The sequence below is a fragment of the Telopea speciosissima genome, chromosome 6 (genome assembly GCF_018873765.1).
Source record: "Telopea speciosissima isolate NSW1024214 ecotype Mountain lineage chromosome 6, Tspe_v1, whole genome shotgun sequence".
In the NCBI taxonomy this organism is placed as follows: domain Eukaryota; kingdom Viridiplantae; phylum Streptophyta; class Magnoliopsida; order Proteales; family Proteaceae; genus Telopea; species Telopea speciosissima.
This window is the reverse complement of record NC_057921.1, coordinates 59,179,771-59,204,694: the sequence shown is the minus strand read 5'-3', so window position 1 is coordinate 59,204,694 and position 24,924 is coordinate 59,179,771. Positions and strand designations below refer to the sequence as shown.

The 24,924-nt window shown below is 39.1% G+C and overlaps 2 protein-coding genes across 2 annotated transcripts; one reads left to right on the top strand and one right to left on the bottom strand.

Moving 5' to 3' along the window:
- Positions 1–2,661: 2,661 nt before the first annotated feature.
- On the top strand, positions 2,662–9,023 carry LOC122664705 (ELKS/Rab6-interacting/CAST family member 1-like). Its single transcript, XM_043860651.1, has 9 exons — positions 2,662–3,256; positions 3,473–3,673; positions 3,758–3,880; positions 4,136–4,173; positions 4,273–4,372; positions 4,575–6,833; positions 7,146–7,301; positions 8,169–8,311; positions 8,455–9,023. Exons 1-9 carry the CDS (start codon positions 3,179–3,181, stop codon positions 8,699–8,701), a joined length of 3,345 nt encoding a protein of 1,114 aa, XP_043716586.1. The 5' UTR covers positions 2,662–3,178; the 3' UTR covers positions 8,702–9,023.
- Positions 9,024–18,008: 8,985 nt separating this feature from the next.
- On the bottom strand, positions 18,009–18,317 carry LOC122665999 (uncharacterized mitochondrial protein AtMg00820-like). Its single transcript, XM_043862116.1, has one exon. It carries the CDS (start codon positions 18,315–18,317, stop codon positions 18,009–18,011), a length of 309 nt encoding a protein of 102 aa, XP_043718051.1.
- Between the last annotated feature and the right edge of the window lie 6,607 nt (positions 18,318–24,924).

Below are 24,924 nucleotides of genomic sequence, written 5' to 3'. Positions count from 1 at the left end.
CGCACCCGTAGAAAGACAGAAATGCAACGATCATTTCACACAACCATGTTTTTAGATATAGAAACCATGTGCCGCACACGACCAAGTTGCATTCTCTACCTCTTTACTATTATAGGAAAATTTTATTCAATTTGGAGTTGGCTTAAGCCGTTGAGAAGAATTTTGTGATTAAAAATTGCTTTTCCAATGATATGAAAAGGGAAACACCAAACACGGGAGTGAGTGCAAGGGACGCGGACTCTATTCTGTACCATTTTACTGAGGCGCAGTTTAGTAAGGATAATACTCTGATCTTTGAAACAGAGTCCAATTTATGGACCTCCAAAACACGTTGTTACCAATTCGCTGATTTCGATGTCAAATCTTTGTAGTTCCCTACATCAATGATTCACTTGGAGCTAATTTCAGATTCAACCCTTCTCATAGTATGTAGGTAACTATTTTCTAGTAAATTCCTTTTTAACTATTCTTCATTCTAATGAAGTAATTTTTTTAGATAGATTTTTACCGGCCATTAATGTGGGTTGTTTGGCTGCATGCCCGTGTGTTGCAGATCATTGGATGTGCGTTGCACGCTGTGCCGCGTTACAAAGGAGTCCCACGCAGATATATTCCATCAAAGGGGCTGTTGAATGACACATCAAAGTCATCATTTAAAAAAAATATTCATACTTTAAAAAAGAATTTTCAACATTATTTGAATAACTTATCGTCATGTTATTTTCAATTGATGTCGTTGTCTCATATAATTTTCAAATACTCATATAAAATGACAATATTTTGATGCCATTACACGAAAAAAGGAAAACGTCGGACACCCCCCGATATGTGGCATTCAAGAGGTAACCTTATGACTTGATGGATCAAAAAACAAACTACAGTTGCAAGATCCAATGCAAAGGCTCAGTATAGGGCCATGACACAAACTGCAACTGAGTTGATGTACTTAAAATCTTTTCTTTATGAGTTGGGATCCCCAATCGCACTCACTCAGTTCATGAAGATGTTTTGTGATAAAAACCAACTATCTACATTGCAAGCAATCCTGTCTTTCAGGAGAAGACTAAGCAACTCATCATCTATTTTTTCCTTCTGAAAAAGACTCATTTGCCCTCTTATGTCCAGCCTTGTGATTGGTGTATGTCATTAGCTTATAAAAAGTTAACAGCATGTTTATCCCTTTCTTAAGAAAAATATATTATAAGATTAAAAAAAATTTATAAAATTTCAAATTATTTAACACCTTAAATTATAAAAATAAATAATTCCCTCTTAAGTAAATAGAATCGAAAAAGTAAAACCAAGTTAAAAATCTCAGTATTTGCAGTCATCCACAAGCCACCTAAAGAAATCCTTCCTTGGGCTCACCCGGAAACCTTCCAATTTTTCTCCCGTGGTTCAGGTTGGCATGGCAACCCATTTGGTAATTGCCTTTAAGGTCGAAGTGGTCAATTACCCAAACCCCTCAAAAAGCACAACTAATCGGTAGGTATACATTATTCAAAGATTTAGGTTTGGCAACATGCACAAATCGACCTAATCAATAATAATAAAAATTTGTGAAATCACATAATTATAGAGCAAGTTGAGTTGACTAAGTGGGGACAAGGCAGGAATGCATTGCTATAATGGAACATGACGATTGACGAGGAACGGTGCTCATGAGAAGAAGGGGTTTTAATTTGGGCCATCCTTTGTCTGTGTCTCACATTGTAGGACAAAATAACAATCCCCCAGATTCTTCAATGAAGTAGCAAATTTGGGCCAAGCCTTTGTTTCACATTGTACAACAACTTAATAATCCCCAGATTCTTCTGTGAAACAGTAAAATTGTTTTCATGAAAATTTATGAATAGATAATCTTGAACATAATGGTCTGATAAAGAAGATGAACACAAGAACCTAAGGACCTCAATTCAGTTGAGAGAATGGGTCAAATAGATTTAGAGAATGGTTCAGGTTCAGGTTCTCATGCGCCCATCAGATGGTGCACAGATGGAATTCATTCACCCTCTTAGATTCCATCTATGCGTCATCTGACATACGAGAATGGTTCTCATACGAGAATCTGATCCAACCTCATAGAGTTACGTGAACCTTCAAATTCAATTCATTACAATGTTTTAAAATTCAGGATTGGATCGACCTATTTTAATACCTATTCTGGCCGGGCTTATCCGGCTTAACTGATCCCTATAGAGAAACTACTTAGGGCATTTTTGGACTGATTCTGATTAGATCCATTTGATCAGAATCAGCCAGGATTGATCCCGATCCCAATTCTGAGATTTTAAACCCTGATTCAGTAGTACTGGTTACTTCTATTAGTAACACCAGGAGAGAAAAAGAAAACGAACTCTGGATACAGGTTATTTTTCTGTGAAATTTTCTATCAAATCTACAACGGACCCGCTCCAGCGGATTAGGACGGCTGAGAGACCGTAGGAATATGTTAGAATTAGAAGGTTATTTATGTCATTTCAAGGAAATGCTTAAGTCTCCCCATTGCACAAGCAACCCGCACTCTGCAGAGTCGCAGACGTTACGACGTTACTTTTAAACCCCTTTTATTTAATCGGATTTTAAATTCATAAAATTATTGGAGAGAAGCTTCTCCTTCATTTTTTTTTTTTAATTTTTATATTTTGATTCGACTTGGATTCGCTACCGTCAAATCCGACTGTTGCAAAGGGGAAAAAAACACCAAGAGCTGGTCAGATCTGATTGAAATATGCTCTCTTCCAAGTTTCTACTCTCCAATCCATCTTCACATTCCATGGGTATCTGTGAATCGATTCTTGAACCTCATCCAGTACTCTTAGAAGTATCTATCTACCTACACTTCCAATGATCAATTATCAATTAATTCTCTCGTGCTCAAACTCTGCTGTTCACCTGCTCTCTTCATTAACATAACGAGGTTGAACTGACAAAGCTTCAATAACTCGTTCTACTCAATTTTCTATTTCACATTTGAGGAGAAACTAAACTAAACTAAACTAAATTTCATCTGAGTGAGGTTTCAAAAGTACTGAAAATTCATTGCAGAACAATGGTTGTTGTCCGGCATTTGTAGTAGGAAACCTGGAGAAGTAAAACCCCAACTGAAGATATTCTGGTTGAGAGACCAGAAGCTTCGATTTGACAGGGAAATGCCTAACTGAGGCGGCGAGCGAAGATGTTCAAGTCTGCGAGATGGAGGAGCGAGAAGAACAAGATCAGAGCTGTATTCAAACTCCAGTTTCAGGCGACTCAGGTATGGTTTTTATATGACAAAAGGTTAATTCTTGTTTAGTTTTCATTCGCTGGAAACTGTAAAACGGAATTTGGATATTTTAATTCAGTTTAGTTTATTATCGAGAAAAGGGGATAGCCCAGAGTCGATAATGCAGGGAAAAGTGATTGGGTATTTTGACTTAGAGAACTTCGGAGGTTCTGATCATTTCTTGTTTGATTTCTCTCATTCTTTCAGGTTCCTCAGTTGGGATGGGAAACTTTGATGGTATCATTGGTACCTGTGGACGTTGGGAAACCGACAGTGAGGCTGGAGAAGGTGGCAATTAAGGACGGAACCTGTCGCTGGGAAAATCCAATCTATGAAACAACAAAATTTGTTCAGGACCCAAAATCAGGAAAACTTAGCGAGAAAATTTACCAGTTTCTTGTTACAAATGTATGATCTTTCAGCTCCGGCCCTCGTTTCGTACTCTTTGACGAATCTTGTTATTATGATCTAATTACGTGCACTCTCTCACAGGGGTCATCAAAAGCTGGTCTTCTGGGGGAAGTCTCCCTCGATTTTGCAGAGTACGCAGAAGCAATCAAACCTTCATCTGTTTCCTTGCCCCTTAAAACTTCGAACACTGGCGCAGTTCTGCATGTTAGCTCTCTCTCTCTCTCTCTCTGTGTTGTATGATCTTCTTTTCTTTTCGGTAGAAGTGAGTTTGAGTATGTTTTAATTCATAATTTTTGTGACTGTTCCCGACAAATTATATTATAAGAAGGGAGAAAAATGAAGAAAGAATTTGATAACTTTTTTTTGCCAATGTAACAGAGGAAATTACATTTCATTATTTAATTTAACCTTAACTGGCTACAGAGATTCCTAATTTAGTAATTATAATTATTGAGACAGGTTACAATTCAAAGAATGCATGGAACAAGTGATCAAAGGTGAAGATAAATAATGAAAGAATTCATTTATTTGTTAATTTCAAGTCTATATGACTTGGATTATCATTTTATCTTATTTTGTTACGAGCACTGTTGCAGAGAGGTTGAAGAAAATGGAGATGTGGTCCAAGACAGGAGCTTAAGAAGCCAGATAATGAATGGTGATACTGATGAATGCAGAATAAATAATTCCACTGAAGTAAGGTCTCATCTCATCTTCTCTGGAAGTGAATTTTTCAAATGTTTTCCCCATCCCATAGCACCTTTCTAGCATGTTATACATATAATTGTGGAGAATAAAACATTTCATTGTACATATTTCAAACCAAATGACCTTTGCAACGATGACATTTGGGTTTTATGATTGTAGTTCCTAATATTCATTCTAAATTTGTCTACAGGATGGGCCTTTCAGTAAGACCACATCCCAGAATACAGAATCCAAGGGAAATATCAGGGCAATTTTGAGCTCTGATGCCACGTCAGGGTCAGGTTCAGAGAGCAGCTCTGGACGAAATACCCCACGAGAACTAGGGTTGAGGAATAACAACGGCCATCAGGATCCTACCAGCATGCTGTCATCTCTCAGCCACAGCTCTGAGCCTCAGAAGCCAATATTAAATGCTGACAACCAAGAGCACCGAAGGTCAAACACAGAGTGGTCAGTGTGTTCTGCTCCGGATGGAAGTTTAGATGGCTCAACAAGTTCCGAAGACATCCTTTTGAAAGAAGGATCATCACAGGGATCAGATATCTCCATTGAAAAGCTCAAAGGTGAACTGGTAGTTTTGGCAAGGCAGGCAGAACTTTCAGAGCTGGAATTACAGACTCTCAGAAAGCAGATTGTGAAGGAGAGCAAAAGGGGGCAGGAACTCTCGCGAGAAGTTGTTAGCCTCAAAGAGGAGAGGGAAGAACTTAGAAGAGAATGTGAGCAACTCAATTCCTCAAAGAAACGTTTTGAAACAGCGAAAGCTTCAAGCAGATTGCAGTTTGACAGTGAGGACCCAAGGGCTCTTCTGGAAGAGATCAGACAAGAGCTGAATTATGAGAAAGACCTGAATGCGAATCTTCGTTTGCAACTACAAAAGACACAAGAGTCTAACTCTGAGTTGCTTCTTGCTGTGCGAGACCTAGATGAGATGTTAGAGCAGAAAAATATGGAAATATCCCATCTTCCTAACAAGGTGGCAACCAGTGAGAAAGAAGAAAAGTTGCAAGAAATCTCCAGAAAGGAAATGGATGAGGATGAAGATCAACGGGAACTGGAAATACTAGTTAGAGAGCATGATAATGTCAAGGAAGCATATTTGCTTGAGCAAAAGATTATAGACCTGTACAGTGACATAGAGGTCTACAGGAGAGATAGAGATGAGCTAGAGATGCAAATGGAACAACTTGCCCTGGATTATGAGATTTTGAAACAAGAAAACCATGATATCTTTTCAAAGCTAGAGCAAAGTCAACTGCAAGAACAATTGAAGATGCAATATGATTGCCCAGCCTCTTTCATCACTATGAATGAACTTGAATCCCAGGTTGAAAATTTGGAGAAAGAACTCAAGATGCAGACACAAGAATTTTCAACTTGTCTGGCTACCATAAATGAACTGGAATCCCAGATCAAGACACTGGAGGAAGAACTTGAGAAGCAGGCGGAAGGATTTGAAGCTGATCTGGAATCCGTGACACGTGCCAAAGTTGAGCAGGAACAAAGGGCCATCCGAGCAGAGGAAGCTTTAAGGAAGACAAGATGGAATAATGCTAACACAGCAGAGCGGCTTCAAGAAGAATTTAGACGGCTATCCATACAAATGGCATCTACATTTGATGCAAATGAGAAGCTGGCAATGAAAGCTCTGAAAGAAGCTAGTGAACTGCGTCTGCAGAAAGAAAATCTGAAAGAAATGCTTGACAACGCTAATGAAGAGCTAGGATTGGTTAAAGATGAATCTGAAGCAAAACTGGTACAGCTTTCAAAACAAGTGGATGTGAAGACAGAAGAAGCAGACCAGATGCAGTTGCAACTAGAATATACATCCACAAAGCTTGAACATCAAAAGAAGCACGAGGAAGAAAGATCCAATGCTTTCACGAGGGAAATCACAAATCTCAGAACTGAGATAGAGAGGCTGACGAGAGAGCACAATACCCTCACAAAACAGGCAGAGCATCTAGAAGAATTGAGAGCTGAGATGGAACAAATGAAGACATCAATCAACAAAGCAGAGATGTTAGTACAAAAAGGAAATGTGGAAAGAGACGAACTGCAGAGGAGACTAGCTTCATTGACAAAGGAAGCAGAGAAAACACTGGAAGAGTTGGATAATATGAAGTGTCTCAAAGACGAAAAAGAGAAAATGGTCAGATTTCTACAATCAGAAGTAGAGAACCTTAGAGCTCAGTATAATGACTTGAAACATACCTTGTCTGAGGAGGAGCTAGAGAAAGAGAACCTTAGGAAACAGATATTTCATTTAAGGGCTGATCTAAGGAAGGAGGAGGATGCCGTTACTGTTATCGAAAAGAAGCTCAAAGAAAACAGTGGACGAGTTCTGCCATCAGATGGACCCAAACCGACTTCAAGGAACAATAAATCAGCTCCCATTTCCCGTGGATCTAAGGAGGTTGCTAATTTGCGTGAGAAAATCAAATTACTCGAGGTGAGTAAACAACCATATAAAGTGTATTCCATAAAATATTTCATAGAACTTGTAATGCATGAAGAAAGATCCAAGTCTGTAAGACTACATAAATATCAAGTTAGTAAAGGATAAAGGTGGGAGATCACCAAAAACAAAAAAAAGGAAGATAATCCTTTTTTCATAACATATATTTATAGTCTGATCATTCTCTGCATTACTACAAAATCTGGGTTGTTTCATAGCAATTGTCGTCTAGTTATGTTTCTCACTGATCTTGCCAAAGCTATATGATTAAAAGAACTGAACTGACAGTGTTAGTACATCTCACAGGGACAGATAAAGCAAAAAGAAGCTGCTTTAGAAAAGTCGACCAATTCATTTTTAGAGAGGGACAAGGATCTGTGTAACAAAATTGAAGAACTAGAAAGCAGGATGGAAGAGCTCAGCCAGCACGGTACAGGTTTCTGTGAAGAACAATACCAAAAGGTAAGTAACGTTTTTTTTCAGGGGCATCTCTTAGATCTACTAGATTAAAACAATAATTACAAAACAAGTAGGTTTACAAGAAAAATAGGTGTAAAGCAAAGTCCAGCCTACTTGATTTGTTATTTATTTTCTATCTAGTAGATCTAGCCTACTTTCACTTGATTTTGTTGCATTATTGATGTGCTTTTGCAACTAATGTCTATTGAGAATGTTAGAAATTTGTACCGCGTAATTTCTGTTTGGCAACTTTGGATAAACATTGTTTGAAGAAGTTTTTGGGATGCAAAAGGCATACCAAGCATATATCAATCTTTCAGATGCACAATTGACCTGTTAATCTTAAGATAACGGCATAACATTGCAGTCAACTAATTACCTTTTCACACGGGGAAAAAAAGGGTGGCATCCAATTGTTCCATCACAAATATTTTGGCAAGGTTTATAAATGGTCTGACACAAACAGTCGGATTCTTTCACAGTTGGTGTCTGCAATGTAAATCGTCCTCGATCTTATATGGGTCCAATCACTGATGTGTAGTGTGACACCCAAGAAGATAGCATTGTACCGGTCCGCCTGGGAGATCGTTGAGGGGTACCTACCAAGAGACGGGTTAGTACCAGGGGGTTTGGGAGATCGGTGAGGGAGTGCAGACTTAGTCCCACATCGGCTAGGGAGGAGATCCCGAGCTATTGATAAAGAGCAGCCCCATCTAATTGGTATGACGCATTTTAAAGCCATGAGGCCCATTGGACCAAAGCGGACAATATCATGCCAAGAGAGGGGCTGGGTCGTTACATCTAGAGTTTACATACATGCATATATACACTTTTCAATAACTCCAGCAATGTTTCATCTTCAAAATGCAGGAAGCCAAAGATGCCGAGAAGACAAATGCAAATGCTAGTAAGTCTGAAGGAGGAACAGGCTTGGCAGAAAATTTGTTGAACGCCAATATGAGCGCTAATGTGTACATGTCTGACCAAAATGGCTCTGAAAAACCTTTCATCAGGTACCAGTTGGCCAACTACAATTTAGATTCCTCTAATTTGAGTTTACTGTACCTTTGCTCCAAAGTATTATTATCTATGGAAAACGATCTTGTTAAGAACATCTGATGGCAAGCTATTTGGCTATTTCTTTTTGGCTCTACAGCAACAACAGAACTTCATCAGAGAAAGAACTGCAAGTTGCCCCTACCCATAATAGGGATCAAGAGAAGCTTGCTGAATTGATAAGTGAAATGGCATTACTGAAGGAGAGGAACCAATCTATGGAAGGGGAGCTGAAAGAAATGCAGGAAAGATACTCAGAGATAAGTCTTAAGTTTGCTGAGGTGGAGGGTGAAAGGCAACAGCTTGTAATGACAGTACGCAACCTTAAGAATGCTAAGAAGAACTAATTAGCATTCAATAAATTGGATTATGTATAGGTGAAGAGCTAGGTTTTCAAAGTGAAAGATCAAGCTTCACAATGCCATCCAACGGCTATCAGAAAGAAAAAAAAATTTACATGTATATTCATTAATATGTATCTACATTCTTTCTTTGTGAGTATTCTGTTCAAGTCCCCCCTTTGTGCAAAGCTCCAAACTATGAAGCAGTTTTCTAGGGTAGTTAAATGTGCTCAGGTGGCAGATCCAGTTTCAGAAATGCCATTGGAGTTTTTCATGTAACATGTGTTCTCATTCATAAATTATTGTCACCATGAGAGTATTCTTGTCAGCTTGAGAAAATATAGATTTGCAAGTACCTTGATAAAGTGTCATTTAAAATCACAAGAACTAAAGAGGCCAGTTGTTCCTACAACTTTTAAGATGTTAAAAATATGGATGAACAGGACAAAGTTAGACGGACTACAGAACTGCGAAGGGCTAAAACCATAGTTGTTAGTTCATACTGTTTCAATATCTGCAAGATTCATTACCTAGCCAGGCAAAAAATTCTGAATTTATTTTTCATTAATTTTTTATGCATAAGGATACATATGAACAAATGTCAGCCTTCTGTTCCGTAACTCTGCATCACCTTTTGGTTAACCTATCATTTTTGGTTGCATTGTCTCGGTTTGGGGTACTTGATTTGAATCTCATAATAATTTTTTACACAAATATTTCAGTACAAAGCTGAGTCATTAATGACTAGTACAGATTTAAGATATAATCCAAGTCTAATTCACATTAGTTGAGCAGGGTTACTGATGTGTTGGAGCATAATTGTAAGAGTGAGCTGACATAAATGTAGCTGCTATTTTTTCTGGCTGTCACCAATTCTGTGGAATCATTGTTGGTTGAGGTACACACCAGAAACCTGCTCCAGGCTGATGATAAAGACAATTGACTCTACTATAGTTTTGTAACATTAACTAGCATTCATTAAAATGATCTGCAATGCAACTTTTTGAGATTGAGGAGCTATACCGGATCGCATGAAGCATTTCTCCCATCTCATGGTTCATTCCATAATATTTTCCTCAGATGATGGACATTTGGATCACTCCAAATCAGCTTACTTTGTGTTTCATTTCCATTCCTCACAAAAGAGAGAGTCTGCAGTTGGTTTAGTGGAGAAATTTGAGTGAAAACTCAAGAAACTATCCATAAGCTTAAAGGGAATTCCACTGGACGGACCTGTCTAGCTTTCGTATCAGTGGGAGTCCATATTGGAAGAAGTGAGACTGATGCCTTCTCATTCTTGGGTGAACTTGGTTGTGTGAGTATCATCTGCTGCTTCTGTTTGATTATTTTCGTCAGTTAGTTGCATCCTTGGTAACTGAAACCATTAAGGATAGATGAACTTTTCTCTTGGCTACTTTCTGTACATTCCCAGAATACCCAAAATAAGAGATGGTAGGGTCGCATGGAAGGGACTGTTTGTGGATCTTGCTCTTTTCCTTCATTCTGTTAAGGAAGGGTGACTGCCGTTGCAGTTGTGATGAATGAATAACATTCTAGAGTGGGGTTTTTTTTTTTTTTCTGGAAATAATAGGTCGTTGACATCGCCAATTGATCCCTTCTGTTCTCCTTTTCAAGAATTCTCTTTGGCATCTCAATGATAATGTATCCTTGTTGGCGTCTATACCCAGCTGTACACAAATGTTTCCCTCCAATTTTTGAATTTGATCCTTTAGGGAACTCCGGCTTTCTCAGCCAGAATTGATTTCTAAGGATGTTGGGAAGGAAGGAAATCTTTCGTGCCAAATAATGGTGTTCTTGAAACTGTAGAATTTTCTGGTGTAGGATTGCATCTCATATCTCGCTCTCTTGTTGAGAAATTTGTAGTGTTTGCAATGGAGAAGTCGTCCGCAATTAATGAACTATTACTGAGGTCAATAACTTCACGTTTAAAGCCCCCATGCAAATTCTCAAAGTTATTACAATTCCAGTCCGAATCATTTCCCATTGCAATATTCAAACCCTTTTTCTGGTCAAACATTGATCTCTTAGAGACAAACTGGACCCTTCAACGATATCTAATATCTCAGGACCTATGGAGGAGACATGTGACTGATGTGTCTGGGCCACTCTAGAAGGCTTCAGGCTGCCATTTGTAGATTGATATGGTGGATCAAAAAAGCAACTCCTCCACAGGCATTGGAAGTGTGTAAACATCTGTCTTGTATCTTCTCCTTTTCCTATCACACTCAGTTTTACAGTGACTGTTTCCTGAGTCTGGAGCAGAACATACTGAAGATGAACATTCTGTCATTCCAGATTTGGATTCCTCTTGTTCACCATATCTACACAGTGCACTAAATAGTACAAGGTTTCCATTAGGGTCATGATACTTCCAAAGAGCCTGAATTCTGCAATCATGTGACCAATCAACAAAACTCAACAAGATTGCCTCCCAAAGACAGAATTGCATAAGCTGAGAGTGGATTAATTGAGGGAAAGCTGGTAAGGAATGGCTCTGCAAGGGTTTCTATTCAAACATTTTCGGATATAGGCCTTTATTTAACTTAGTGGCATACATGATGCAGCTCAAAATGATTTCATTCGTTAATTCAGATGAATATGAGCAAAAGAGTAGTAAATATAATCCCAGGCTAGCTGCAGAAGCATTGAGTGCATCTGATAAGTCCATTATGTCAGCAAGAAAGCTGCCTACATCACTTGGAGATCTGAAAGATAGACCTGAAATATCACATCAAAGATGATGAACTCAAATGCAAAAAGAGATTTAGGAGTTCAAGATAGTAGATGAAGCACCAAATCTATGTAAATGGGTACACCCATTTTCATTTCTGGATGTACCCAACAAATATGTCTGGCACTAACAAGCATGGTCATATTACAGGACACTTGCATGCATTTTTCCCATTTTGTATGAATAGGAAAAGCAATTATAGTTGCAGCTAGAGTGAAATCATTTACATGTATTGGCACTGATACATGTGCTGAGTCAATGCTGTAGAGCCATGAAGAATGTGAGTATCTTTTGAGAAGAGAGAGCCTTCTTTATTTGAACCAGTGAATTTTACATGATTTGATAGAGATCATCTACTAGATTTCAGTAAAGTAGGCTCAAGTAATTGACAGGGTTAAGGACATGTTTTATGGAACAGTAATTAGAATTAGAATCACCAGTATAAAGACAAGCGAGTTTACAAACACAATCGGCTCACCAGTGCAAAAATTGAGTCTGTATCTATTTGAATTGCTTATGGATGAGTGATTAGGCATATACAGGAGGAGATGCCCTGGTGCCAATGACAGTTATGTTTGACAGTCCCTGTTTCTCCATTGCAAGAATCCCTTCTCCGCAATATAAGCATTTCTTTATCAAAATTTTGTGCATTCACAATAATGACTATATCAGGATAAGGTGTGACTGAGTTATCTGCTTGGATTCCATTGCAAACGGCACTCTAGGAACTGATGTAGGCTTGCTGCAATCTTCTACATAATAAGCCGTATCTGAGGTTCAGAGTCTAGTTGTTCTTCAAACCAATTTACCACTAGTCCTTGATGCACCCATAAAGGGTTGAGATTGATTGAAAAATCTCTTCCTCAAGCATAAAAAGTGTCAGTATATTTTATAACAGTGCCAGTATATTGGATACAGTGGATTGATGATCCACTTCATATTGCATATTGGACAGGTCTAATTGATCCTTGAGCCTTACCATGAATAAGTTAAAGGGGGGAAAAAACTATAGAAGTATTGTAAAAGGAATAGCTAGATGTCAAAAAGAACATGAACAAATGAAGTTGTGAGAACTATTACGCTAGAGGAATCGAGACGAAAACCCAAATTTTAGTGCATGGATTCTGAACATAAAGTACGGCAAAGGTGATTACTTTCTACGCATGCATTTTTTATTTTTGCATATTTGGTTTGTTGAACTAGGACAAAGTAGATCTGAAAAACCAAAACCCTCCTCCCCCAAACAGACACACGCAGAGACCAAAAAAAAAACACAGTTGTTACAGCACAAAGTACAAACATTTTAATTTTTAAACATATATACAATTGAAATTCTGCGAAGAGTTATAACTTGCAGTTATCTTTTTAAAGAACCACTTCTGCTCCATCCAACACCCTTTTACCCTATTGGCCTATCTCTTCATTACTCAGTACTCCCATTGCTTTTGAACCGCATTTCTTGCAGTTCCCCCTTCTATTGTTGACATCCCTGCAAAAGTAGCTTTCCCTTCTTCCTTCTCTAGAATGTTATAGGCATTGTATGTCTAAGAAGATAAACATGCTCTCACTCCCACAGTTCCACTTACCTATCCTTACAGAATGCAGATTCCTATATGTGGATGGATTTTAATGTATTTAAAATCTGAATAAAAACAACAATCATAAAAAGAATGGCAAAAAAGATAAAAAATAGTTCCGTACACATCAACTAAAAGACATTGTAGGCAGAAAACTTGATAGGACACATGGTATAGCTCGGTGACAACATCTCATTAGTACAGACATGACTTACAGATCCGAGTAAGTAAAAAATGAAAAAAAATAAAATAAAATTTACATGGGAAAAACTAAATTTCTTCTCAATTCTGCCAACCTGTTTTCAGAATGTACTTGATACCACCCACATATTGATTCCGTTATCTGTATAATTTGTATTGTTATTATTATGTTCTGATTATGGTATTGTACAGTAGTATGATATATATATATCATACTACTGTACAATACCATAATCAGATATATATAGTTATATTTATATTTATATATATAGTTATATATATATATATAGTTATATTTATATTTATATATATAGTTACATTTATATTTCTATATATATTTTTTAACCCGAATATTATCTGGGATCCGGGCTGGCCCCTCAGATTTTATTAAAAATCAACTCACGGTAGTATGATATATGTTCACCAAGGTTATGGTATTCTAGCCGACCCCATTTAGTTGGGATAAGGCTGAGTTGTTGTTGTTGTAAGGTTTGGAATTTTGAACTGCACCCTCTTCTAGTAAACAGCATCCTATTTATTAACTATACAAATTCATTCTCTGCAAAATATTCAATTAAGTAAATGGAACATGTTACAGAGGAATACAACATAGAAGAGTGTTCAGTTCAAGAATACCCAAGCTTTGATCATGAAACAGCAAGGTTTTATGTCATCCAATATGTCCCATGCATAAGGAAAGAACATTACCATTGGAAAATCATTCTGCAATACGTAGAAACCTTTACAGAGTTCTTTGGAAACACTAAAATCCTCCAATTCCACCTTCGAGAAATGAAGAGGCAAACCAAAAAACTTAGGAGAAATAGAAAATATTCTTAATGAGCTGTATGAACCTTCATATTCCAAGATTATGCTGAATTTGTTGAATGGAAGTGATGCAGAAACATTCCTGCATAAAAACTCATTAACAAGAAACAGAACTTGGACATAATAACAAATAAAAAAGAAAAAGCGACCATGATATATTTATTTCGGAAACAATAACGGATGGTTACACAAACAACTAATAAAAGTATGGCATAGTAAAATACGTAGCAACCATATCAGGTATTTCATATCCTCGAATATGCATAAAGACAAATTTTCCTACCCTTCAACCAGAAGCCCTACGATTTGAGTTCCCAATATAGAATGGATACAACATTTAAACTTAAAATTTAACAATCCAACATGGGCAAGGTTCCATAAGTAACTCCAAGGGGGTTATGTTCACCTAGTACTAGCAGGACCATATTGTTGTCTTGCTTGACATTCGTAAAAGTTTCTCAATCATGGAAACCCTCAAATTTTATTTGGGAAATTGAAATTAATACACCTCTGGACCAATTGAACTAGCTCAACTTAGTTTTGAGTTGATTACAACCTCCTTAAGCAATGTGTAAAATTTTGAAACTTGACAATTTTTAAACCTTGCTAGGGATCATCTCTTATCTAAAGCTTGCTTCAAGATTACTACTGGCCACTCAAACAAAAAGCAGCCACTTCATTCATGATATCTTCATGAGCAACTTACAAGAAACGTTTGTGATGTTATGGAGCAGTTATGCAGTCTACCATCCATAGGCCGCAGCAAGGAAGTGCATCTTCTAAACTCCTTCCTTGCTACTCCTAATGTTAATTCCTACATTACTTGTGGTAATGATCTATTATAGACAGCGCATAGTCCAGTCCCATCATTCAGCATCTCAAATTCACCACTTTCAAGGGAAGATATTATCTATATAATCTATCGATTTTTTTTTTTTTGGGGGGGGGGGGGTGTGAGGGAATGGTCTAAGGTTATATTTATCTTAATCCTATCATGGAAATGAGTTCTGCATCTTTCAAGCAAGATTCAACAATGTAAATCTCCTAAAACCTTGAAGGAGAGGTCAATACCATTGAATGTAGGTGTTCACATAATGCAAATTCAAGCAGTTTCAATATCATCTCCAAAAAGCAGCATGATTTGGTGTGTAGTAACTTTTTTGTATCTATATTCTATAGAACAATGATTGGAATCTGTCAAGATTGTTTCATAAGTCTATGGAAGAAAAAACAATTGTAAATAGAGTGGTCTACAAATCTTTGAAGACTGTCCCTTGGACATAATTTGGTCCCATTTCCTCTTCCAAGGTTTCCAAACCTGTTATTTCAACATAAACCATGCTGGAATTTTGTAGTAACAGAAAATTTTCTTCTGGTTGACAAGTTTTTATCAATTCCACAGCCTCATGGTGAATGACAGTTCAAGATTCAACCATGCCCCAGAGAAACCTGCAATTCTAAGATTCATTTTTGAATGTGAAAGATACATGTTTAGTTGGGGAACTTCTTCACAAGTGGAAACCAGATCTCAAATTGACAAACTAGAGAAAAATCCACTAACTATGGCCTAGAGAAGGTTGCTCTTTCTAGAGTTACAAAAGAAGCAGATTTTTTTTTGGTGGGGGGTGGGTGGGTTGGGGGGGGGGAGGGGGGAGGTAACAGCCAGGAGGCTTGAACTCGAGACCTCCTGGTGAGCATGGGCATGAAGTGCACCAAAGCTCACCAACTGCGCTAGGCAGCTATTGTTACAAAATAAGCAGAATGGTTAGAGCTATTTGTACAATAATGGGAATAGAACCAATGTAATACTTACTGTATATATAAAATTAGAAAAAATAAACAAGTCATGCCCATGGATCTCACAGAAAATTAACATCTGCATAGAGTATGCAAGACTCACTCATGGGATGTTAATAAGCAATCTGAGTGCAGCATGGCATCCATCATGATCTTTGTAAACTCGTTACTGTCCCAGGCATCCAATTGATCAGCATGAGTATGAATATCCTGTAATTCATGAAATAATAACCCGGCAGTCAACAGTCTCTTCAATGGGCACCAAAATACTTGCTCAGCAATAATTAATACTTTTGAACCACTTTGAGAAGTTTTTAACCTCAAAATGTCCTGGATAACTGACAGGGATGGGTGTGATTCTGGTTATTTCATTATCAGCTTTCAGGTAAGCATCTTGAATCAAGGACTGGAGGAAGCTTAATCTGCACCTCAAGTATTTGATGCTTCTACATAAGCTTTCTGCATAGAAGCGAGTTGTATGGATGACATAAAAGTTAAGTAACAAGCTATCTGTTTGATTGCATATAGATAGAATAGCAAGTGATTGAATTCTCCGTATCTTGGCTTTGATAGGAGACTTTGTATTTATAATTGTATATGCTGTCTACAATTTGAAAATTTGAAAATTTGAAATACATGTAGAGATTAGGATAGGATTTGTTACAAGGATTATCTTAATGACCAAGAGAGTAAAGAGGAGAGAATTTTGTGGACTTAATTAGCCTCCACCATTGTAATTCAAATTTGAATTTGAATTTGAGCCTCCACCGTTGTAATTCAAATTTGAATTTGAATTTGAGGTGGTTACGTTAATACCCTCCCGCAAGCGAATCGGCCCATTGGTGACGGTGAGCTTGTCTCTTAGAGCATTGAATCTTGGTGTTGGTAAGCCTTTGGTCATAATATCAGCAACCTGGTCTTGACTTGGGAGAAAGCGTATATAGCGACGCTTTGCAGCTACCTGTTCACGAACAAAATGATAATCTATCTCTATGTGTTTTGTTCATGCATGGAATAGAGGGTTTGCCGCAAGATAAGTGACCCCAATGTTGTCACAGTACAGTATTGGTGTAGGTGAGGAAATGCCAAGGTCACTTAGTAGTTGAGTTATCCAGATCAATTCTGCTGGTGCGTTTGCAACGCCCTTATATTCTGATTCTGTGGAGGATCTGGCCACTGTGTGTTGCTTCTTGGAGCTCCATGAGATTGAATTATGACCCAGATAAATGCAGAAGCAACTCGTCGATTGACGATCATCAGGGCATCCAGCCCAATCTGCATCTGTATACCCAGTTAGCTGGATGGGAGATGCAGCCTTGAGATGGATGCCGTGGTTAATAGTTCCCTTCAAATAACGTAAGATCCTCTTGACAGCTGCCCAATGTTCATTTGTGGGGCAATGCATGAACTGACAGACTTTGTTGACGGAGAAGGCAATATCTGGTCTAGTCAATGTCAAGTATTGGAGTGCGCCAACTGTGCTTCTATAGAGGGTTGCATCAGAAAATGGTGTGCAACTATTTCGACTGAGAGCCGTTGTAGAGCTAGGAGTGGGCATGGGTTTGGCAGCCTCCATATCAGCCTTTTTTAACAGGTCAAGAGTGTACTTGGTTTGTGTCAAGTAGAGACCAGTAGGAGTGCGCAAAGACTCTATGCCAAGGAAAAAATGAAGATTCCCAAGGTCTGTAATTGCAAATTCTTTGCCAAGGCTCCTGATGATATCCTGAACAGCCGTTGAGTTTGACCCCGTGATTATTATATCATCAACATATATCAAGATATAAACTGTAGTACCAGGCAACTGTCGCACATATAAGGATATGTCTTCCTGTGAGGCTTTGAATCCAAGAGTGACTAGAAACGAACCAAGTCTTTGGGCCCATGCTCTGGGTGCTTGTTTCAGCCCATACAAGGCACGCTGGAGATGGCATATATGATTTGGGTAATCTGGGTCAACAAACCCTTGAGGCTGGCTCATGTAGACTTGTTCTTGTAATGCCCCATTTAAAAAGGCATTTTTGACATCAAGTTGTTGAAGAACCCACTTGTTAGTGACTGCAAGGGAAAGAACTGTTCGGATTGTAGTGGGCTTGACAACAGGGCTGAAAGTCTCAAAATAATCGATGCCCTCTTGTTGGTGAAAGCCCTTTGCAACCAATCAGGCTCTATAACGGGAAATTGACCCATCAGCATTTCTCTTAATGCGAAAAACCCACTTGTTACCAACAATATTAAGGGAGGGATTTGGAGGGATCAATTTCCATGTCCCATTGCGCATTAGAGCATCGAACTCATCATTCATGGCTGCACGCCATTTGGGGTCTTTACTGGCCAATGTATATGAAGTTGGTTCTTCCTCTTTGTCCTTAATGGTGGCAAGTAAGGCTTGAGGAATCGGATGTCTTGTAGCAAGAAGGTTGAGTTTGGTTACAGGTTTAGTGACACCACCCCTTAGTCGAGTAACCATTAGATGTGATGGTAGATTGGAGCTAGGTAGGGCTGGTTCAGGAAGAGCTAAGGATGGAGATGGTTCTGGTTGGACCAAGGGAAGAGGTGGGTCGGACGGAGGTAAGGGAAAGGCCGGTTCATTTTGAATCAAGGCTGGTGCTGGTTCGGTTAAAGGTAATGTTATGGGTTGGTTTGATGTAGGCAGGGGTAGGGGTGTTGGGGTTGATGTTGGCCTGGTTTGGGGAATGGGGACTTCCACTAATTGATTTGTTTCATGGGTGGTGAGTTGAGATTAGGGTGGGGAACATGGGTATATTACTTTGCCAGTATTGATGATAGTGGAGAGGGGATTTTGGGGGGTTGGGCATAAATTTTTAGATTTACATGATTTTTCAAATGGAAATACAGACTCATCGAATGTGACATGCCTTGAAATGTAAGTACACCCAATGGTTGGATCCAAGCACTTGTAGCCTTTGTGTGAGGTGCTGTAACCAAGAAAAATGCATTGAGCTGACTGAAATTGGAACTTGTGCTTGTTGTATGGTCGAAGCCATGGGTAGCAGGCACACCCATAAGTGTGCAGCATTGTATAATCAGGTTCTTAATTAAATAGTACCTGAAAGGGAGACCTATTTTGCAACAATGGTGTAGGTAACCTATTTATCAAGTAGGTTGCAATTTCAAAAGCAGACACCCAATGTTTCATGGGGACAGAGGCACGAGCCAGTAAGGTCAAGCCAGTTTCATCCACATGGCGATGCTTACGCTCTGCTCTCCTATTTTGTTCAGATGTATGTGGACATGAGTATCTATGCATTATTCCATGTTGTTGGAAATAATGATCAAAGAATTGGTACTCTTTGACTCCATCAGATTGGAACATTTTTATTTTGCTATTGAAGAAATTTGTCACAAATTTGTGAAAATTGGTGAACACTGATAAAGCATCTGAACGCCTGACAATAGGAAAAATCCAGGTATACCTACTAAAATCATCAATAAAGGGATATCCTTGTATTGAGGATATTGGAACTGGACCCCATATGTCCGAGTGACTTAATTGAAAAGGAGTAGTGGCAACCGAATTACTTAAGGAAAATGGCAACTTATGGGATTTCCCCATTTGACAAGAAAAACAAATTGAATTATTTGCAGCAGCAGCACTGGTTGGCAAGTGGGAGTGAGTGATGATAGATTCAAGGCACTTCATGGATGAATGGCCTAGACGGTCATGCCAAATGGATTTGGAAACTCTTTCACCTACGTACACGCTAGGCTGTTTATTGGATGAAGAAGGCAGCGAATTGAGAGCAGATGGAAGCCGGTAGAGGCCATCTTTAAGCATACCGCAGAGTAGAGTTTTCCCCATTCGTGGGTCCTTCACATAACAACAAGAAGGGTTAAACTCTAACGCAACATTGTTGTCAGATGTGAACTTACTAACAGAGGGTAAAATTTTTATAATTTGAGGAATATATAACACATCTTTGAGTTGAAAAAGGTGAGAGGGAGTGGAAAGAAGTGAAGTGCCAGTGTGATGGATTTTCAAACCTGCGCCATTACCAACTTTTACTTGATCAGACCCAGTATAGGGGGCATTGAGTTGCATGTTTCCAAGATCAGAGGTGAGATGGTGTGTGGCTCCTGAATCAGGGTACCAAGCTGAATCATATTGAGAAGATGGTGTTGCAAGGAGAGCAGTGGGCGAGTCTGCTTGAGTTGGCACTGGTTGTGCCTTATAGCTTGGGTTAAAACGGTTGTAGCAAGATATTGCTGAGTGATTGCCCTTCTGGCAGATCTGACAGACCGAGGTTCGGTTGTTCTGATAGTAATGGCCACGGCCTCTGTTGTTGTAGCCACGGCCTCTGTAGTATCCGCGGCCTTGAGTGGAGTTGTTGTTCTTCGGGGTAGGAGCACCAGATGAGGGGTTGAGTGACCCCGTGGCAGCGACATTGGCTTCAACTGTGGGAAGCTCAATAAGAGGTGTTCTCTGTTCCTTGAGAATTTCCTGGTTTAGAAGGAGACCAGTGAAATCATCAAGAGATAAAGGATCGATCCTGGTAGTCACCGCCGTTGCAAAATTTTCATAGTCTGGCCCAAGTCCTTTGAGAATACTAAGGACTATATCTGGTTCTGAGATGGGTTGTGCAGCGGCAGCAAGATTTGCAACAATTTCCTTGATTTTTTGAAGGTATTCAGACATGGAGGAGTCTCCTTTTTTGACTTGCAGTAGCTGGTACTTAAGCTGCATCACATGGGCCTGTGAATGCGAAGCATATATGCGCTCCAATGTGATCCAGGCAGAATTAGAAGATGAGGCACCTATAATGTGTGCCATTGAATGCTCGGTTAGGGATGAAATTATCCATGACAGGATAATTTGGTCTTGGCGCCTCCAGGAGTTGTATGCAGGATTTTGGATAGGGTCGGTTGTGGTGGAAGAGTTTGAGGTGGGCATGGAAAGCTCCCATCAACATAACCGAAAAGGTCATGTGCTTGGAGAAGGGGGAGGAATTGAGATCACCATAGGAGATAGTTTGTTCATCTCCACAAGCCATTGTTGTTTTTCTTGCACATATATTCTTAATCCAATCCATCAGATTCTGTTTTTGTATGCTTAGAAAGTTGAAATTATCCACAACCGAGAATGGCCAACATTTCTTTTTCAAATCCACTTACATTTTTTAAGATTGGTAGGTAGCTCTTTTGGAAGTTGTCAACAAAGCTCACAATATGTTCAGCTCAGCCTAATTTGATGGACCTCAATGTCCCATTTCTGCAGTTTCACTTCAACAGAAGCTCATATTGCTGTTGGACTGCTGGAAGAAACAACAGGAAATTTGGCTTAGCCACCAGGTTTCTCCTTGCCTGCAGGTTCACCACTTCTTGCAGTTGCCTATTGGGGATTTAGGAAAAAATCAAGATCATTGGATTGTGATATAGATTCAAACAACCTTGTAACCTTCTCAGTGATAGTCTCAGGAACAGCTGCTCCTTTTCCCGGCTTTTGACTACCTTTTGACAACTGACTTTGAGGACCACCAGTAGCCTCAACCAATATTTCCTTGCTTTCTGAAAGACTGGACACACCCAGTGCTTACTCCCAGAAAACAAAATCTATTCCCACCATTCCATTATTAAAATATTTCAGCTCAGATTCAGTATTGTAGGTGTCCATCTCCTCCAAGTTCCATATTTCTCCCTCCAAAAGATGCCAATTTGAATATATCCCATCAGATGCAGATGGAGGAAGTGGTTTCAGGTCAACTTAGAATTTCTTCAAGGGCCGAACAGTGAATGTATATCTTTGACATCAGATAGCAAGGCATCAGCAATGGTTTGAATTTATCATCAACCAGTGCAAGTTCATTGCTAACAATTGATTTATAAAAATTCCAAACAGAGTGCATATCTTCTTTGAGCATCTGGTCACCTATTCCAGCTCCATTTGTTGTGTGTGAACTAGCAAAGACTTCAAAAGATTGAAAGGATTCCAACTAAAGGATTTCAACCTCCTGAAAATGAACTGGGATACCACGGATAAAGAATCGCAACCTGGCATCTGTATATGCATCACTCAAAAGCCTTTAATATCTTTAGCATTTTTTTTTTTTTTGGGATGAATAATATCTTTAGTATTTTGTATGCATATAAATTCCATTTCTAGGGCCAAGTCAAGACATGTCAATTCAGGTTCAAGACACAGCTCCAACAGACAGTCCTGAAAGACACTCTAAAAGATCAATGTCCAAATATCCCAAAAGGTCCTTGCTGTCAACCGCTAGGTCAGAATTTGGGTCCAGATCTGGTCTCCAGTATTTTCAAGTGTTAAACGAAGTTCTACCACGGATGGGCCTGTGTAAAACTCCAAGCTGACCTATTCTTTTTCAAGTGAGGAAATTTGCCAGAATAGTCCAGAACAAAACCAGCATCTTCCACAAGACAAGAACTCCTTTGCTCCAAAGGAAACTCTGAATGAATATCATCAACTGAAGACACTGATTTTGAAACCTCACAAGGGTAATAAATTTAGTTCCAGGTTTTTAGTCAACCATATCCTTGGAGTGATGAGGGGGGGGGGGGGGAAGGAGAGGGACAGTTTCAGGTCAAAATGAATTCAACCTTATAACCAAAGAGAAGGGGAAAATCTTATAGATTAAAGTTTTTCTGATTAAACACATTATGCTAAAATCTGATGGCACTGTTGACCTAAAGTTACAATAGATTGAAATACTTTTATTTCAAGGCATTCAGAAACTACCAATAACTTGTTGCAATGACTGTGACCAGTTACCAAAGGCTGCTTCTCCAATCTTATAACCAATCATTAAAGAAATGGAACTATTAAGAATTGACTTAGAAAATTGAAAGGATATTAGAGAATTTATAATTCATTTGATCAGGTCACAGACCTGACCTGTATTCTGTTTAGAGTAAGGAAGAGTGGTGATTAGTGAGTTAGTGGCAGGTAAGTAGTGAGGACTGGTTTTGAACCAACATGGTGGAATTACAGTTTGTAACCTAAGCAACCAAGCAAATTGTTATGCTCAACCAACAGTGTTTTCCTGTATAAAGATGAGTGCATGTATGAACCCTAACAAAACCCCGAAGGTCTAGTCTAGAAAATATCCGGATTTGGTTGGGTCAGGCAGTCAGTCACAGGACGAAATGACTGTTTAGTCTACTAACATTAATTTCTTCAGGTCATGTGACTCCCTTGTTATAACCTCTCCACATTGTTTGGAAGTCTCTACGTGCTATCTATTCCTTCCTTTTAGGAAATCGTTTTTTTTTTTCTAATCCCTTCAATTTTAATATCTCGAAGTTCGTATTCTAAGTTTCTAGGCTTATCAGTATTGCATTCGTCAATGAAACAGGACTATTCCTCGTACAAGTAAATTTTAACGAGCAATATCAACTATGAAGTGTCAAGGACAGAATTTGAAGCAATAAACATGAACAGCTAAATAAACAATGCACTCAATGAATCTCATTAGTTTGAAATCAGGATTTTTTCCCCCTCCTTTGCTGTGTTTTCTAAGCTTTATGATAGAACACCAAAAGAAGAACTCAGACGTTGGAAGAGAGATCACCAGCAGAAAAATAGCTGCAGCACCAGTACGTTTGACTTAACGCTATTTTACCTTGTCAAATTGAACCACAGTAGCTGCAGCTGTGGAATTTCTCCGGTTTTCATCGTTATTCGGTTCATCGGAGTATGCATTTTGAATCCGAGTAACAGGAATTTGTCCATTTTCAACGTCAATGGTGTGAGGAAGAACACCGGAAAAGAATCGTGAGAGTATTCTCTACCAGAATTCTGTCGATTTCTAGAGAAATCCTCAAAACTGAATCGAAACAACAACTTTCTTCACCCTTGCAGATGTTCGAAGGAGGGAAATGAGTTATTGACAGATGGATAGAGTTGAGGTTATCAAGGTCTGTATCAAAGCGTGGTAGAAGTAATCGATGTTAAGAAAACGAGTGCGAATGTTTTCATCAATGTCTGTTCTCTGAAGCAGAAGCTCTGGTTCTTCGATTTATTCGTCGAACCAGAATTAGCAAATGAGGAAGAAACAGAGAAAGAAACTGCAGAGTGCAGACCATTTACAAGTTACCGCCCGATCGCTTTAAATAGTGTTGCGCTGTATACGCTCGACACTCTCGTTGCTTTCCCACCTCCACGTGGGAACATGAGTCCCGATTCGAAATTTTACCTTTTCGTACGTGGAACCGTTATAAGGACAACTTAGGGCAATTTAGATTCTCGACAGCACGCTGCCTGTAGCGGCCTGAGCGGCGCAAACACATAGGTGCATATAATGATCGTCTTACCTGAGTGGGGGTGAGGTGATCATTGCACGCACCCATGTGTCTGTGCCGCTCAGACCGGCTACTGGCAGCGCACCATAGAAGATCTGGATCCTAGGGCAACTAAGGGTTCTTGCCTTCTTGGTCGTCTATAACTCTGTACAATGCCAATGCCGGGGTAGAGTTGTGGAAGGAAGAGAGTTCGGTTCTTCTGCACGTACGTGCAACTGAACGTTAGCTGAACGTTAGCTCGTGTGCGATAATAGTAGATTGCGTATCTCCAAACCCTCATATATATAGGGGTGGAATCTTGTGGACTCCAACTTTATCGAGATTGAAAGAAGGAAGTCGATACTAGGTTTCTCTCATCAGCCTTCTCGTTTTTCTCCAAACCGAAGACGAAGTAGTCTCTGCAACTTTCGTCTTCAGCCATCTGGTCTTCAGCCATATCGTCTTCAGCCATCTCGTCTCCGGCCTCTCTGCTCTTCAGCCATCGTGAGCATCGTCTACATCGACAAGGTAAAAGGCTTCTCTGTCTTTGTATTTCTTCATGTATCTGTCTCTATTATCTTGATTTCATTTTGTTTGTTTTTGATCTTTATGGATGTGTTTTCTGGTTTCTGTTTCTCTTTATAATGGATTGATGAGATGGGTTCTCTGTCTTTCTTCTATTTTTTTCTCTGATGTGTTGTTTTGGATGTGGTTCATCTTCATCTTTGTTTCTGGGGTTATTCTGCTCTCGCAATGCTGATGGTTTGATCGAAGCGGATTTTTTTTCATATCCTTTATTTGATTTATATGGGATTTTTTGT